Source organism: Triticum aestivum, chromosome 3B (assembly GCF_018294505.1).
Source record: "Triticum aestivum cultivar Chinese Spring chromosome 3B, IWGSC CS RefSeq v2.1, whole genome shotgun sequence".
In the NCBI taxonomy this organism is placed as follows: Eukaryota; Viridiplantae; Streptophyta; class Magnoliopsida; order Poales; family Poaceae; genus Triticum; species Triticum aestivum.
Genome location: NC_057801.1, coordinates 750053419 through 750072262, shown reverse-complemented (window position 1 = coordinate 750072262; position 18844 = coordinate 750053419). Strand labels below are relative to the sequence as shown.

The window sequence follows — 18844 nt, the reverse complement described above, 5'->3', positions numbered from 1 at the left end:
TAAATGACCCTGGTAGGCATAGATACCACTGTACTTCTAACCGTTCTACCGGTTCGCTTCTCATCATTGTTTACTGGTAGATCTTATCCCTATCCGATAGAAATCTTAACTAGAAAAAACAAATACCAGAGTACATGTATTCGAGCACTGTCTCGCCCAGAGTGAATAAACACGGCGGGGCCATGCCCCGTGCGCTCTCGCCATCGAGACGTAACGTACGTATCATGCAGTGCACCGCTCGCGGCAATGCACCGGCCGCCTCTATTTATAGCCTCCCACGCCCCATCCTTTTCCACATCCCAGCCTCAACAACCACCAAAGTACACACACCACACTAATCAAGTACACATCCAGGCCACCAAGCCACCGAGCGAGCGATCACCATATCACACATAGCGCCATGTCTGGCGTGTGGGTGTTCCGCAACGGGGTGGTGAAGCTGGTGGAGAACCACCCCGCGTCGGCGGCGGGGCCACCGGGAGGCGGGGCGGTCCGGCGCAAGGCGCTACTGCACACGCCCACGGGGGAGGTGGTCGCCTCCTACGCCTCCCTGGAGCGCAAGCTCGTCGCGCTTGGCTGGGAGCGCTACTACGCCGGCGGGGGCGGCGCCGCCGGCGACTGTATGCTCAGGTTCCACAAGCGCTCCTCCGTCGACCTCATCTCCCTCCCCAAGGACTTCGGCCAGTTCAGCTCCGTCCACATGTACGACGTCGTTATCAAGAACCGCGACGCCTTCCGCGTCATCGACGTCTAGCTGAGCTAGCTGGCTGATCCGGCCATTCGATGAAGCAAGCACAGCTAGGTCGTGCAAGCCGGCGGCCGCTACCGTCGCATCCATGTCGTCATCGATCTCCGCTGGTTAACTTTTCCACCTTGTGTACGTGTGTGTATGTGTGTGTACGTAACCTGCACGTATATACGTGTGTATGTATATGTACGTTGTGTATTGACGTATATGTAGATATACATGATGCTTGTGCATTGTGGTTGATTAATTTGTCTACTATAGTACTATTAGGCCATCGATGTGCGGGGACCTTGTGCATCACTTGCCACTTGCTCGTCTTCTTTTGATCAAGCTTGTTTGTTATACAACTGCTGCACCCGAGAGCAAACCACATGTTGTTGTGTCTCATAAGGCAGCATATTATTAGTATAAGGTGATGTTTTCGCTGATAGCGAGACGTCTACTATGGCTTTGTCAATCTTAAAGCACCACGACTCCGGTTAATGTTGTGTGAGTATGTGCCATTAGTGGTGGACTGGTGGTGTATCAGCTATGTTGTGTTGTATTCGGTGTTTCTAAAAGAAATGTTTGTTTTGTGAATGCTCGTGCAGCTTCTGACCAAATTACATATATGTAAACCTGTTTCAGATAACGCCATTTTGCAAAATTGAATTTCGGATGAAAAAAAATAAAAGGTTGACATGGTCCTAGGTTCCTAGTATTGTGCGTCAAAAGAATTGTGCGGTGCAACTTTTTGCAGGTTTGAAGAAACCCAAACGCAAGCTCTCCTGTTGGGAGTGATTTTGTTAGTACATATAGGCACTTGTTATCAACTGGAATGTCGTTTTCCATTGATACAGGAATACTCCCTGCGTCCCATAATATAAGAGCGTTTATGACACTACACTAGTGTAAAAGACACACTTATATTATGGGACGGAGGGAGTAATACATATTGGTGAGAAGCACAAAGACATCAAGACTAAGATCTTACGGTGGTGGGCTAAGGATTCATCCACCTCAATAGATCATTTAACCTGTGTTTGGTCATTATGGGCATTCCGCATTTCCAACGCTTTATTGAGAAATTCCTCTGATCCCATATTCCATAGGTTTCAATAAACAGTGACATTTACTTTCGATGTTTCTTCTACTTGTAAACCGTCAAGGCATCACACCGTTTCATCCCAAATGAGCACATCCTATTAGCATGTGTCACTGTTAAGAGCATGTATAATAAACATACAACATTAATGTGATGGTATCCTCCACCGATATCCTCCATTGCAGACGACCTCAAGAATCATCACCAAAGGCAACAGTGACATCAGTGGAGAAAAGACAGCTATGAGTGGCGCAAGAGAGAAGCACCGGATATGTTTTCATTAAAATATATTAGAGAATACTGTAATATACACTCTCAACGTTTGCGTCTGCGTGAATACTGCAATACATTACAATTTTCACGTGCATTTCCAATGCCTTATTTATAAACCATGACATTTACTTCAGTATATATTCTCTTTTTAAACCGCAACAGCACTCGAACCATTTTGGCACAAATGAACATCTCTACTCTTATGAAATACGGAGTTGGTGATGATGGTGTGCCTGTCATCCTGCAATATAGGCCATCCGATTTATATCTGACGGATAGGAAGGAAACTATGACAATTTTGCAAAAAAGATACCCACACCCCTCTCCACATTTGCAAATAAGGTCTTTCCTCGTTTATCCTTTTCTCCCACAAGATAAACTACTCATACAAATGCATCTTGATGTTCCATGCAACGCATGAGCATCTTGCTACTATCTTATTATTGGCTATTTTGTGTCGCTACCAACAACTTGTGCGATAACAGATTTCTTCTGCCGATATCCTTCGTTAAAGACGACTGCAAGAACAATCACCAAAGGTGACGGCGACATTAGTGGAGAAAAATAGTTATTAGGGGCACAATAAAGAGGCGCCGGATATGGTGATGCCCCTGCAAAGCAAGGAGGAAACCGATGCGGCTTTGCTAAATCCTAAACCTTATTATTGGAGACAACAGCAAGAATCATCACAAAAGCTTTTGCAAAATGATACTATTGTCTTTGACTTCATGTCGTTCTCTGTCCCCCAACCCCACTGGCGTTCCTTTTTCTTTTCTCCCCGTAAAATCACAGTAGATACAATTCGGCCATGGACATGTCGATTCCGGCATACCTAGAGATTCCCTTGAGGGTGGATAATTGCTTGGTTCTATACGGCCATGGAGTTACGAATTGTGTGGCTGTAATGCGTTTACCTAATTAAGAGAGATGACACACCAATGCGTGTAGGTGCAATATTTTCACATCCTAGCCTGCAGCATCTGGAAATTTGAAGTGCAAATTAACAATACATGCTTTTAGGACATCAAACTTAAGAACAACCACTAGGTGAGTTCTGTTTTTTTCGAACAGGCAAGAGCTTTGCATGTTGATTTATAAGATTGGGACCAGAACAGAAGTTCAGTTTACAGCTTATAGTTTAAGAAGTCGTAGCACCCTCCACCTATTTCAGACAACGTTTAAATTTCATACAAGGCCGCCGTTCGAACCACACACTATTTCATACGCCAGGCTAACAACAATATGCACAACTCAGCGACTATCTTATCGGCCACCTTCGCCTCCAGCTCATGCTTATTTTCCGAGACTCGGTTGTTTCTTTCTTTCCAGATTGTGAACATTGTTAGGCTGATGAGAGCGCTGATCTCCTTTCTCCGGGCCATAGGTGTGCGCTTATGAGATCGTTCCCATCAATCGCAACCATGAACCAAACTGTACTGGCAAAAGGGCATTGCATCAGTAGGTGGTTTAGAGTTTCCGGCACCTGCAAGCACAGCAGGCATGTTGAAGTCCCCGGTTCTGTAGCCGGTCCGCTGTCTAGCATCTATTGAATAGAGCGAGCCATCCTCCCGTCACCGCCGGCGGGCGCCGCCGGGCAAAGCCCGCGCGGTGCCGGTGGCGGTGGGATCTCGCCTGCCTTCGCCTGGAGCAGGGGCCGCGGGGGGCTCCTTCCTCGGGCGCGGCGGCGGAACTCGGCGGCCGGCGCGTCGGGTGGCGCGCGCTGATGGGATCTGAGGCGGCGGCCTCGCTGGTGCGGACGGCGCTACTCCGACGGCAGGGAGTGCTCGTCGGTGAGGTAGGCCGGATCCCCTTGGCTGCGCGGGCAGCGAGGTCCCGGTGGGCGCTGGTCATGGCACGGGAAGGCCCCGGGTTCCCCTCGTCAGATCGGAGGCGATCTGGTCCGCTCGTGATGCATGACCTCCGGCCGGCTTGGCTCACATTGTGGCTGGTTCGGAGGTGGCGGCAAGGTGCTTGGCCGGGGGAAACCCTTGGCCGCCGGTGGCGGTCACGGCGTCGATGGTGTCCCGGACGCCATTCCCTCCTTGGTGGCGCCACCAGGCCATACTTCCCCTGCCTCCCCCCTTCCCCTACGTCCGGGTGAAAACCCTAGCCCCGGTGGCTAAGCGGCGGCGGCGTAACAGCGTCGTCACCTTCTTGAAGGCGCCGGCTTGGGCCTGGGGATGCTGGGTGTGCATGGCGAGTTTGTCTGGTTCCTGGTGGCGGCCCGTCTGATCTATTGCGTCGCAGCTCCGCTCATGGCTGCGGTGCTTATCTTCCGGACGTGTCTCCGATGGCGACCTCGCCCTTCCTCACCTTGTATTTGCGGTGGTGGAGTGGTACTTCATCTCACCCATTGATGGCGGCGGAGATCGGCGGCATGGCGTCGTGGAGGCTCGGCGTCCGATGCGCGGAGATGGACTCGCGCAGGAGGAGGTAGCTGTCTGGCGTCATGGTGACATCGATGGCTGATGTGGCCTTCACAAGGTAGAAGACTCAATATCATCTGAAGACGGACCTGTGGAAGATGGCGGCGACGATGCAAGAGTGCGTCTAACCGGATTGTGCCCCAGACCCGGTATGTGGCTCGGCTGGGGCTTTCGGCTTTTGATGTTAGGTTTAGGTGAGTGGTTTGGGTAGGTGCGCAGCTAGCATCCCTTCATCATATGGATAAAAGTAGCGGCATATGTTGCCAAGATGGTGGATTCAGATATATTGTTTGTAATACTTTGTAAGGTCCTCGAGAATAATTAATAAAGTGGCCGTATGCATCTCCCAGATGCAGAGGCCGGGGGTCATCCTCCTTTTCTAAAAAAAAGCATGCGTATTGTTCCTTCGAAGAATTCCATATGCAGTTAAGTTCTTTGGGGACCATACAGGGCAAGTATGTGTGTGCAACGAAAAGAAGAAATATATACCCAACACAAAGAGGTTGTGGTTCTCCTTGTCTGGCTTTGGCCAGACCGACGGCTGTGGCGTATGAGGGCGTCGTGCCCTTCTTGAAGGCGCGGTCATGGTTCTCCATGTCTTGTTGATGCTCCGGGTGAAAATTGGTCTTTTGATCGGGCGGAGGCAGTGCTTCGGTGTCGTATTCTTCTTGAAGGCTCCAACTTGAAGTCGATGTTCCGTCATTGGTCAGCTTCGCCTCTTCGCGGTGGTGGCAAGCGGTGCTTTGTTTTTCATTTGTGGTTGGCTTGAAGTTCTTTGGGGTGTTGTTGCTGATCTTCAGCTCCCTTTGTATCCTATCTTGGTTGTGTGTGTTTGTGCTGTTGTGTTGTATGTGATTCAATGTTTGTTGGTCATTGCACTTTATATACAATACGGTGAGAGCCCTTTATGAAAAGAGGAGAAAAATGTTAAGACAAGGCGTTGCACTTGCATGGGCTGCAGTACCTTTTCACAACAGAAATGATAGAGTTGGGTTGTCCCTTTTTCGGTGATTGGTTACTCACCTAAAAAATAAATAAATAAAACTGTTCATTAACGAGGGCTGTCCTCCTTCCATTTTCTAGCATTTTAAATTCTTTTGGTTTCGTATGTCTGCTTTGGTTCTCTGACGTTTCTTTTCATAAACACAAAAAATTTAGAAGTGTGGACGCCTTTTATTAACATGATTTTTTTAAAACATTGAATATTTATTAAATAATACATAATCATTTTTAAAATTACAGGATTTTTTAATGAATAAATATTTTTAATAATTGCATGAACAAGCTTTGGCTCTCCAACGAATGTTTTTTTGTTCTATTAGTTAATATATATTTCTAAATCATAAAAAAATTGAAATTTTTTAACAAAACTTATAGTGCAATCAAGAAATGTTTATAAAATGTAAACAAATGTTCATGCAATTGAAACAAAATGTTGATAGCATTATAAATGTAAGTGATCTTTTAGAAATATTCACATGTTTCAAAAAACTGTTTATAATGTATTCTCTTAAAATTATTACATAACATATGATTGTTCATTTTGCATAATTTTAAAAATGTTTCATACCTTTTAAAAATATACTTTATATTTTAACAAATGCTCACGTGTTTCAAGAAATGTTTGTGAAGTTATGTAAAAAGTTCTCGTACAATGTAAATAATGTTGGTGTAGTTAAAACATTGTTTCCTAACATTCAAATAAAATGTTTAACGTGTATTTGGAAAAACAATCTTACACATATTCAGAAAAAATGTTCACAAACATGTATTTGAAAATATTGTTAATCTTATATTTGAAAAATCTTAAACGTGTGAAGTTTTGATGTATACGCTAATGTGCAATGTGTATGAAAGAAATAGTCATTAAAATATATATTTAAACAAAATCTTAAACATGTATTTACAAAGTGTTAAACATGTATAAAAAGTTCCTGATATATAAAAAAAATGTAGAATGTATATGAAAAGTTAGTCATGTGTTGGAAAAAGAAAAGCAAAAAGAAATAAAAAGAGAAAAAGAAAACTGAAGAAAATAAGAGAAACAAAGAAGAAAGCCATAAGAAACCTAGTGCAAAATGTTGAAAACCCGATAAAGAAAGTAGTCTGAAAAAATAGGCATTTCCTAAACGGTGTTTTAAATGCACGCTTATTCGATACCTCTTGGCCGGCCCATCTTACTTTTTTTCCATGTGTACCAACGCGGGTAACCAACCGGACAGCTTTCCAATTGTGTCAGTTATCTTCTTTTATGAAGCGGTCTAGGGCAAAAACAAACAACTTTTGTGCTTTGAAACTGGATATGATGAAGGCTTATGACAGAGTGAAGTGGGATTATCTGAGAGGGATCATGACCAAACTCGGATTTGATCATCATTGGATAAATGTTGTTATGGGTATGGTCTCTTCAGTATCTTTCTATGTGTGTTTCAATGGTGAAAAGCTTGAATCGTTCAAAGCAACAAGAGGTATCCGGCAGGGAGACCCTATTTCCCCCTACTTATTCTTGATTGCAGCAGAGGGCCTTTCGTGCCTCCTTAAATCAAGTTCTGAATCATCAATATCAGGTATCAAGGTGGCTCCTACAGCTCCAACCGTAAACCACCTTTTGTTTGCAGATGATAGGGTGCTTCTTTTTAAGGTGAGTGTGGAGGGATCAAATGTGGTGTCAAACCTACTTGATACACATTGTCGTGCTTCGGGCCAGAGGATCAATAATGAGAAGTCATCAATTTTTTCCAGCAAGGGGTGGCCAACACAGTTGAGAGAAAATATAAAACACACTCTGCATGTCCAAAATGAATCTTTGAGTGAGCGTTATCTCGGAATGCCGACTGACGTGGGTCATTCGAAGAATGGTACTTTCAAATACCTCAGAGACCATGTTTGGGAAAAGATTAAGGGATGGATGGCCAAGTTGCTTTCATCTGCTGGTAAAGAGGTTCTAATCAAGTCAGTAGCACAAGCGATTCCAGTCTATTCCATGGCATGTTTCCGACTGCCACGAGGTCTTTGTGAGAATATTAACTCCATCGTCCGACAGTTTTGGTGGGGTTCGAGACAGGGGAAGAGAAAGCCTTGCTGGGTTGCATGGGACACTATAACTATGCCAAAACATTTGGGAGGTCTGGGTTTTCGTGACATGGAGATCTTCAACCTTGCACTCCTGGCGAGACAAGCCTGGCGAACGTTCACTGATGACATGTGACGCCCCCGATTTGACCGTACACTAATCATGCACGCAAATGTGTACGATCAAGATCAGGGACTCACGGGAAGATATCACAACACAACTCTACAAATAAAATAAGTCATACAAGCATCATAATACAAGCCAGGGGCCTCGAGGGCTCGAATACAAGTGCTCGATCATAGACGAGTCAGCGGAAGCAACAATATCTGAGTACAGACATAAGTTAAACAAGTGTGCCTTGAGAAGGCTAGCACAAACTGGGATACAGATCGAAAGAGGCGCAGGCCTCCTGCCTGGGATCCTCCTAACTACTCCAGGTCGTCGTCAGCGGGCAGCACGTAGTAGTAGGCACCTCCGGTGTAGTAGGGGTCGTCGTCGACGGTGGCGTCTGGCTCCTGGACTCCAGCATCTGGTTGCGACAACCAGAAAGAAAGGAAAGGGGGAAAAGAGGGAGAAAAGCAACCGTGAGTACTCATCCAAAGTACTCGCAAGCAAGGAGCTACACTACATATGCATGGGTATATGCGTAAGGAGGCCATATCGGTGGACTGAACTGCAGAATGCCAGAATAAGAGGGGGATAGCTAATCCTGTCGAAGACTACGCTTCTGGTAGCCTCCGTCTTGCAGCATATAGAAGAGAGTAGATTGTAGTCCTCCAAGTAGCATCTCCAAGTAGCATCTCCAAGCAGCATCTCCAGTAGCATCGCATAGCATAATCCTACCCGGCGATCCTCTCCTCGTCGCCCTGCGGAAAAGCGATCACCGGGTTGTCTGTGGAACTTGGAAGGGTGTGTTTTATTAAGTATCCGGTTCTAGTTGTCATAAGGTCAAGGTACAACTCCAAGTCGTCCTGTTACCGAAGATCACGGCTATTCGAATAGATTAACTTCCCTGCAGGGGTGCACCACATAGCCCAACACGCTCGATCCCATTTGGCCGGACACACTTTCCTGGGTCATGCCCGGCCTCGGAAGATCAACACGTCGCAGCCCCACCTAGGCTCAACAGAGAGGCCAGCACGCCGGTCTAAACCTAAGCGCACAGGGGTCTGGGCCCATCGCCCATAGCACACCTGCACGTTGCGTACGCGGCCGAAAGCAGACCTAGCCTAGTGGCGTTCCAGTCCAATTCGGCGCGCGCCGCTCCGTCGCTGACGTCTGAAGTGCTTCGGCTGATACCACGACGTCGGGATACCCATAACTACTCCCACGTAGATGGTTAGTGCGTATAGGCTCGTAGCCAGACTCAGATCAAATACCAAGATCTCGTTAAGCGTGTTAAGTATCCGCGAACGCCGAACAGGGCCAGGCCCACCTGTCTCCTAGGTGGTCTCAACCTGCCCTGTCGCTCCGCCACAAAGTAACAGTCGGGGGCCGTCGGGAACTCAAGCCCACCACTACCTGGATGGAGCCACCTGCCCCTTCAGCCCCCACGTCAGAATCACTTGCGGGTACTCAATGAGCTGACCCGACTTTAGTCACCATCTGTATAGTATGTATGTATATATAGTATATACCCGTGATCACCTCCCAAGTGATCACGGCCCGATAGTATAGCAAGGCAGACTAACAAGAATGTAGGGCCAATGATGATAAACTAGCATCCTATACTAAGCATTTAGGATTGCAGGTAATGTATCAACAGATGTAGCGACAATGTCAGGCTATGCATCAGAATAGGATTAACGAAAGCAGTAACATGGTACACTACTCTAATGCAAGCAGTATAGAGGAGAATAGGCGATATCTGGTGATCAAGGGGGGGGGGGGGCTTGCCTGGTTGCTCTGGCAAGAAGGAGGGGTCGTCAACTCCGTAGTCGAACTGGTCAGCAGCAGCGTCGGTCTCGTAGTCTACCGGAAAGGAGTAACGGAGGGGGATCACAATAAATAACAGAGCAATCAAATGTAACACAAAGCAAGACGCGGCAATACGTTGTGCTAGGGGTGTCCTAACGTAGGGATAGGCGATACCGGTGAAGGGGGAAACATCCGGGAAAGTATCTCCAGTGTTTCGCGTTTTCGGGTAGAGGAGCCGGAGGGGGAAAGTTGCGAGTTCGATAGGTTAGGGGGGTGTGGCGGACGAACGGACCGCGTATCCGGATTCGTCTCGTCGTTCTGAGCAACTTTCATGTTGAAAATATTTTAATCCGAGTTACGGATTAAAAGATATGATTTTTTTAAAGATTTTATTAATTTCTGGAATTTAATTAATTATTTAATTAATTCGAAAAAAATGTATTTATGACGTCAGCATGATGTCATGCTGACGTCAGCAGTCAACAGGGGTTGACTGAGTCAACCCTGACATGTGGGTCCAGGAGGGACCCACCTGTCATCCTCTAATTAGGTTAATTAGGGTTTAGGTTAATCTAATTACAGTTTAATTAACTTAATTAATTTCTTAATTAATTAACTAATTAATTAATTATTATTATTTTATTTTATTTATTATTATTTTTTTAATTCCTCCTTTCTTTTTTTTTTAACAAAACGTTCTGGGGCTGGGGCCCCCATGTCAGTGGGATAGGGGCGGCCCAGTCAGTAGTTGACCCAGTCAACAGGTCAACAGGGGGCCCTGGGCCCACCAGTCAGCGGCCCAGGTGGTGGGACCCGCAGTGCCAGGTCAGCAGGGCCGGCCCTCGCCGCCGGCGACCAAAAGCACGGCGCAGACCCGCCGGAGTTCGCCGGAAATTGCGCACAGGGCACGGATCCGCGCACGCCTGGGCTCGTTCGAACGAGCGCGCAGAGGCGCATCTAGTGGGGGCGGTGGCGTGGCCGGAGGAGGGCTGCAGCGTCACCGGTGACGAGCGGGGAGGCGCAGGTGAGGGGCGCAGCCAGCGCGAGCGGTGCCCGGGGCGAGGCCGTGGCCGGAGCGGTGCGCTGCCCGCGGTGAAGCGGCGATCAGGGGCCGTGGCAGGGGAGCCTAGTGGCGTGGAGCGTGCGACGGATGAGGCCACTGAGGGCGGGCGGCGCGAGCTACGGCGCGGGCGTGCGAGTGCGACGAGCGGCCGGAGTGGGCGGGCACGGCGTCGGCCGCGCGGACGAGGCCGTGGCGCACGGGGCAGAGGGAGGAGGAGGGCACGGCCCTCACCAGCGTTGGAGAGCAGAGGGGTCGGCGAGGCTCGTTGGAGCCGTCGAGGTGGAGGCGAGGCAGCGACGGTGGAGCGGCGCCGGGCGACGAGGTCCTCGGGCAGCAGCGCGTGGCGGCGCTGGGAGCGGCGCGCCGTCCAGATCGAGTCGAGCCAGGAGTCGAGGAAGGGGCTGCGGGGACGAGGCAGGGCGGCGGGGTCTGGCGACGGCGTGGAAGAAGACCAGTGAGGGAGGTCCGGCGAGGCGAGCTCCGGGCGCGGGGCGGCGTCGGGCGACCTCCTCCTCTCGATCCCGATCCAATCGGGGGAAGAGGGAGGGGGAGATATTTTCGGGGGAGTGGTGTCGGTGGCGGAGTGGGTCTCACCGGGTGGGGGAATAAGGAGAGGGAGTGGGCCGGCCTGTAGGTTGGGCCGGGTGGGCCGGTCGGGCGGCCTGGTGGGTTTGCCCAGTTGGGGCCATGGCCCCAGGGGGGTTTGTTTTCTTTTTTTTTCATTTGTTTGTTTTCTGTTTTCTTTTATTATTCCTTTCTATTTTCTGTTTTATTTTAGTTCCTCTTTTATCTTAGTTTTATAACTATAAAAGTAGCCCCTAATTTAGTGTTAGTAATTAGCTACTACCACATAAGTTTGGGCAACAAAATAAATTAGTTTAATATTTTATCTATTGAAAAAGGCATTCAACTAATTGTCTTTGCTACTATTTAAAACATTTTAGATTATTTTACACTTTTATAAAAGTGTGGTTTCTCCACCATACTTACTTATGCATTATTTGGCTCACTCCGAACATTTTAGTTTCAATATTTGAAATCTTTTAGTGTTTGCTTGATTTTGAATTTGAACGCGAATCGGTTTCGAACTAACGCGAGATTAGCAACTATAATCGAGGTGACGTGGCATCACTAGCAGAGGATCACTGTAGCTTAATTACCCAGGCGTCACAATTCTCCTCCACTACAAGAAATCTCGTCCCGAGATTTAAGAGGGGAGTAAGGGGAAAGTTCTGGCTACGATATTCTAACGGATCTTCTCGAAGAAGTTAATTCCTTTCGTTGATGTCTTCAATCCTTTATTCCGATGCATCATGATAAACTTGTCATCATTTCTTCGGGAGCTCCATCGTACTTAGGAAAAGATAAGGGGCAGCTCACTACGACATAATGCTTTTGAGGGAAACAATCTGGGGTTAACCCATGAATTAGTATAAGATTATCTCTCGAGTTGAACATATGAAATACCCCGAGAGTAAGGTACGAAGGTACCATAATAGGCTCCAAGCGGATAGATAGTTGCTCGAAGCCTGAACCAGAGTGAGAAAGGGGTTCAGAGTAGCGAGAGTAAGTATTGCGTCTGATACCAGAATAGACCACTAGGACAGTGGCCCGTGGATTACATACGAGTCCACGCGCGAGGAATAACTTTGGGAATAGGGGGTGTACAGGACAGTCAGGTTTCGATCCTGTGGAACTGTGGGTTATGGGCCCACCATGTGGTTTTTTTTTGGAGCATTGACATCTTTCACGGTCATGATAGCAAGGCATGTCAGAGAGTACCAAGTCAGTTATGTCGGCATCAACGTTGGTACCAAGGGCGAGGGACGAAGAGAACCACTTTCCTGCTCGTTGAACGAGGCGGACCAATAGGCAAGGTTCTCGTCCATCGGTGGCTACCGGAATGTCATCAACAATAGTAACAAGGTCTTACTGACTGAGTTGTACATCGAGGTGTTTGCACAAGCAGTGGATTATTACTGCTTATATCATATAGATCGTAGAAAAGGTTTAAATAAACCAATGGAAGGAAAATATGATCATCAGATTAAACAGAACAATGGAAAAGGAAAATATGTTTAAACACATATTTCAGGGGTATATCCTTCCCAAAGACAAGCAGAGCAAGATATCCATGACAGGATATTAAGTAGAAAATCATTTAGGTAAGGGGGAAGGAATCTCATGATATTACCCATACAATGGTGTTAGGATAAGTGATAAATAAAATTTAGCATCGTGCTTCAAATGTTCCTGTTGAAAATCGGAGTACCATTGACATGCTTCGAGACAGCATCGACATGGTCTTCAGGTGAAGATCAGACTTTGGAAACACGAAGGATCCATCAGGAATAACTTGTAGAATAAGTCTTACAATTTCCTCATGGATGAATGGATAACCTTGCTGAAAAGGAATCTATAATGATAGGTCCTCCAGCCGGGGGGGGGGGTGCTAGGCATGACATCATGTTACTGGGTCATCAAAGGATCAATATCATAACTCTTGGAAAGTTGTCCCAACCATCATATCTGACCGAGATTCATATCCAATTGGTGTCATGATACCTCAGACTCAGGATGCCTGAGAAGAAAGGTGCAACCCAATTGACGGGATGACACTGTAAGATTCTCGGGAAATGAACTATGAAGTGACTTCCATTAACAAGAGTTCATCATTAACCCAAGGAGAGGACAAGGAGGTGTCTGGTGAACTCAACGGCAATTCGCCGAGATTCCCCAAAAGATGGATTTCCACCATTAAGTGAACAAGGAGATAACATTTGCCAGATCAAATGATATAAGGAAGTATGCTCGAGGAAAACATACACAATTAAACATTGGTTGAAATGTGCGCCCGAAATATGGGTTGGGTTGCACGACCAATGTCAGAATGGTGATTCAATTAGCGAAGGACTTAGAATGAACTATCGCCCATTCACTTCAAAGCAACAGGGTTGCTAGAAGTTTTGAATTCACACGTCATAGCTCCATTGTCGGTATTCTGGTTGAAAACAATACGGGGACCAAGGAGTGAACGAAGATGGCAAGAAGTATTATGATATCAAGAATTATTAAGAGGTGGTGAAATTCTCACCACATTCTTGACAAAAAGAGATGGTAATACTTCCGAGGTAAGGAAGATCAATTGCTGGACAGCAAGGAACTCAAGGTATAACACCAAACATGAACAAGCTTGTGTTGGTGGGAAGGCAATAAAGTGGTCGATGATAATACAATTCATCGAGGCAAGGATGGTATTTCTCATCATGAATCCAATTGATATCCTGGATGAGCTCAGAATGTTGACGATCTCGAAACCTTTGTCGCGAGAGTTCATGAAGATGTAATCGATCGGCGACGACATCAAGTCAAAGTAATGATGAAGTGAAAGGTTATAGGAACCAAGGGTACGACACAAACTCGAACTCAAGCTTGTTGGTTAAGGTGAAAGGATATGACGAGGAAAATCGACGTAAGGTTAGTTCATCGTCGAAAATTGGTGCTCCGAAAATAAGGACCAGGTAGCCCCGTTAGAATTCGTCACGACAACGATATAGCCAAACAGGCTAGGAATGGCGTGATCGGGTAACCAACTCGTACTTATAGAAGCTTGCTGAAGAGTTGTTGAACCGTAGAGCGGACTCGGTTCAGTTATCGGTGTCTTTGAGTGTTCAATAACTCAGAGCCCGCGAAAAATTGGAATCCGTGGGAAGGTAGCACTTGATGAAGAACTCATAAGGAGTTATGCAGTTCCATGATAATCTCGAGATACCAGGGGGGTAATACTCAACACAAGATCAAAGTAAAGGTCGGACTGGTGTATTGATCCATAGAAGACAATTGTTTTAACTTGTCCGAGAAATGGAATCAAAGAAGAACAATCATGGTCGGAACCACGGTTGCAAGGGATCAATTCACAGATACCATATGTTAGCTATCAAGGAAATAGTTATTAATACAAGAAGCTTCCATGATAGGATATACATCGCGTCCATGGGCATGAACACAAAGTTCAAGGTCGACTCCCACTTCTCCAATGCATAACCTTTCATTCACTTCTCAAGTTCGATGATGTTGCAGTGTTGAAATTTTATCTGGTGAAGCACCAGAAGGGTATGACTCGTGAAAACTTTCGGGTTCACACGGTTTAGAGAAGGCATATGTTCAACCCATAGGGGCTTCTTGGAATCATATACCAGAATCTATAGAAATAATTAACTCAAGCTCGAAGGCAGAGCATGGTTGAAAAAGCAGAGGATACAATTTACCAAAGGCATTATGTATCAGAGGAAAGGCTCACAAGGTTATTGAATATGAAGGGCGTTGTCAGATAAAATCCAACAAAGGATCTGGTGGTCCACAAGGGATCTGACGTGAGCATCGGTACTCAACCAGAGGAAGAAGAATGCACGGGCATCATATTATAGAACATCGGAAGGATTCGATGCTTAGATAATAAAGGAATTTCGATCCCCAAAACAAAGGATCAGAAGCAATGCTCTGAGTAGGGATGGATAAGTTGAATATACCAGAGGCACAATTGACGACAAATAGTTTGGTCCAGAACCAGCTCATGTTCAAAAATGATGTCTGAGCCGGAAGGATAATTTAGAAGGGTTGATAGATGTTTGTGTGCATTCGCACACATGCTGAATCAATAGGATCAAAATGACGATGCCTAAGGATACTAACGAATATTGCCAATGGGAAGCATCCATAATGCAAGCAGACAAGTATTGCAGAGCAATAAGCTATTAAGGATTTTTGGAGGATCAAATAGTATTTCGAAGACCATTGTGAAACACATGAACAACTGGGGGATGAGCGGATACTCGATAAGTGCGAGAATTATCCATAGGGGTATTCAGGTGACAAGGAACAACAAGGTGATAATCTCAAGGATTATCGAGACAACGACGAGTGTTTCGAGGTATCTGGTAATAACAAGACCAACTGGGGATGAATGTAAGAATAACAACTGCAAGTAGTTATCCATAAGGGTTGACGGTGGAAGGGGAATTGCAAATGCGATGAACATAAGTTCTCGGGTTAACAACGGAGAGTATCTTCAGGGTCTTCACGTGCCGCAAACGATCATCATTAATAAGGGGCTCTCCGGGTGAAAGTGATAACGAGATCCTAATGTTAGATTTTAGCAAAAATCATTTAACCCGAATAGAAGAGAAATAAGAGTCCCAGAGTATAGGTCGAGGAGTAAAAGATCCTACTACCACCCAATGGCGACGTGGGCCCATGGGCCGCACAGCCATGTTAGTAAAAGTTTTGTAAAGTTTAGACTCGACTTCGGCCAAGGAGTTGGAAGGGGGATTCCTATAGGCAGTTGGCTCTGATACCAACTTGTGACGCCCCCGATTTGACCGTACACTAATCATGCACGCAAATGTGTACGATCAAGATCAGGGACTCACGGGAAGATATCACAACACAACTCTACAAATAAAATAAGTCATACAAGCATCATAATACAAGCCAGGGGCCTCGAGGGCTCGAATACAAGTGCTCGATCATAGACGAGTCAGCGGAAGCAACAATATCTGAGTACAGACATAAGTTAAACAAGTGTGCCTTGAGAAGGCTAGCACAAACTGGGATACAGATCGAAAGAGGCGCAGGCCTCCTGCCTGGGATCCTCCTAACTACTCCAGGTCGTCGTCAGCGGGCAGCACGTAGTAGTAGGCACCTCCGGTGTAGTAGGGGTCGTCGTCGACGGTGGCGTCTGGCTCCTGGACTCCAGCATCTGGTTGCGACAACCAGAAAGAAAGGAAAGGGGGAAAAGAGGGAGAAAAGCAACCGTGAGTACTCATCCAAAGTACTCGCACGCAAGGAGCTACACTACATATGCATGGGTATATGTGTAAGGAGGCCATATCGGTGGACTGAACTGCAGAATGCCAGAATAAGAGGGGGATAGCTAATCCTGTCGAAGACTACGCTTCTGGTAGCCTCCGTCTTGCAGCATGTAGAAGAGAGTAGATTGAAGTCCTCCAAGTAGCATCTCCAAGTAGCATCTCCAAGCAGCATCTCCAGTAGCATCGCATAGCATAATCCTACCCGGCGATCCTCTCCTCGTCGCCCTGCGGAAAAGCGATCACCGGGTTGTCTGTGGAACTTGGAAGGGTGTGTTTTATTAAGTATCCGGTTCTAGTTGTCATAAGGTCAAGGTACAACTCCAAGTCGTCCTGTTACCGAAGATCACGGCTATTCGAATAGATTAACTTCCCTGCAGGGGTGCACCACATAGCCCAACACGCTCGATCCCATTTGGCCGGACACACTTTCCTGGGTCATGCCCGGCCTCGGAAGATCAACACGTCGCAGCCCCACCTAGGCTCAACAGAGAGGCCAGCACGCCGGTCTAAACCTAAGCGCACAGGGGTCTGGGCCCATCGCCCATAGCACACCTGCACGTTGCGTACGCGGCCGAAAGCAGACCTAGCCTAGTGGCGTTCCAGTCCAATTCGGCGCGCGCCGCTCCGTCGCTGACGTCTGAAGTGCTTCGGCTGATACCACGACGTCGGGATACCCATAACTACTCCCACGTAGATGGTTAGTGCGTATAGGCTCGTAGCCAGACTCAGATCAAATACCAAGATCTCGTTAAGCATGTTAAGTATCCGCGAACGCCGAACAGGGCCAGGCCCACCTGTCTCCTAGGTGGTCTCAACCTGCCCTGTCGCTCCGCCACAAAGTAACAGTCGGGGGCCGTCGGGAACTCAGGCCCACCACTACCTGGATGGAGCCACCTGCCCCTTCAGCCCCCACGTCAGAATCACTTGCGGGTACTCAATGAGCTGACCCGACTTTAGTCACCATCTGTATAGTATGTATGTATATATAGTATATACCCGTGATCACCTCCCAAGTCATCACGGCCCGATAGTATAGCAAGGCAGACTGACAAGAATGTAGGGCCAATGATGATAAACTAGCATCCTATACTAAGCATTTAGGATTGCAGGTAATGTATCAACAGATGTAGCGACAATGTCAGGCTATGCATCAGAATAGGATTAACGAAAGCAGTAACATGGTACACTACTCTAATGCAAGCAGTATAGAGGAGAATAGGCGATATCTGGTGATCAAGGGGGGGGGGGGCTTGCCTGGTTGCTCTGGCAAGAAGGAGGGGTCGTCAACTCCGTAGTCGAACTGGTCAGCAGCAGCGTCGGTCTCGTAGTCTACCGGAAAGGAGTAACGGAGGGGGATCACAATAAATAACAGAGCAATCAAATGTAACACAAAGCAAGACGCGGCAATACGTTGTGCTAGGGGTGTCCTAACGTAGGGATAGGCGATACCGGTGAAGGGGGAAACATCCGGGAAAGTATCCCCAGTGTTTCGCGTTTTCGGGTAGAGGAGCCGGAGGGGGAAAGTTGCGAGTTCGATAGGTTAGGGGGGTGTGGCGGACGAACGGATCGCGTATCCGGATTCGTCTCGTCGTTCTGAGCAACTTTCATGTTGAAAATATTTTAATCCGAGTTACGGATTAAAAGATATGATTTTTTTAAAGATTTTATTAATTTCTGGAATTTAATTAATTATTTAATTAATTCGAAAAAAATGTATTTATGACGTCAGCATGATGTCATGCTGACGTCAGCAGTCAACAGGGGTTGACTGAGTCAACCCTGACATGTGGGTCCAGGAGGGACCCACCTGTCATCCTCTAATTAGGTTAATTAGGGTTTAGGTTAATCTAATTACAGTTTAATTAACTTAATTAATTTCTTAATTAATTAACTAATTAATTATTATTATTATTATTATTTTATTTATTATTATTTTTTTAATTCCTCCTTTTTTTTTAACAAAACGTTCTGGGGCTGGGGCCCCCATGTCAGTGGGATAGGGGCGGCCCAGTCAGTAGTTGACCCAGTCAACAGGTCAACAGGGGGCCCTGGGCCCACCAGTCAGCGGCCCAGGTGGTGGGACCCGCAGTGCCAGGTCAGCAGGGCCGGCCCTCGCCGCCGGCGACCAAAAGCACGGCGCAGACCCGCCGGAGTTCGCCGGAAATTGCGCACAGGGCACGGATCCGCGCACGCCTGGGCTCGTTCGAACGAGCGCGCAGAGGCGCATCTAGTGGGGGCGGTGGCGTGGCCGGAGGAGGGCTGCAGCGTCACCGGTGACGAGCGGGGAGGCGCAGGTGAGGGGCGCAGCCGGCGCGAGCGGTGCCCGGGGCGAGGCCGTGGCCGGAGCGGTGCGCTGCCCGCGGTGAAGCGGCGATCAGGGGCCGTGGCAG

At 47.3% G+C, this 18844-nt stretch overlaps 1 protein-coding gene across 1 annotated transcript; it reads left to right on the top strand.

The window, feature by feature from the left end:
- The first annotated feature begins 284 nt into the window (after positions 1-284).
- On the top strand, positions 285-1327 carry LOC123072181 (flowering-promoting factor 1-like protein 2). Its single transcript, XM_044495744.1, has one exon. It carries the CDS (start codon positions 401-403, stop codon positions 752-754), a length of 354 nt encoding a protein of 117 aa, XP_044351679.1. The 5' UTR covers positions 285-400; the 3' UTR covers positions 755-1327.
- The last annotated feature ends 17517 nt before the right edge of the window (positions 1328-18844 follow it).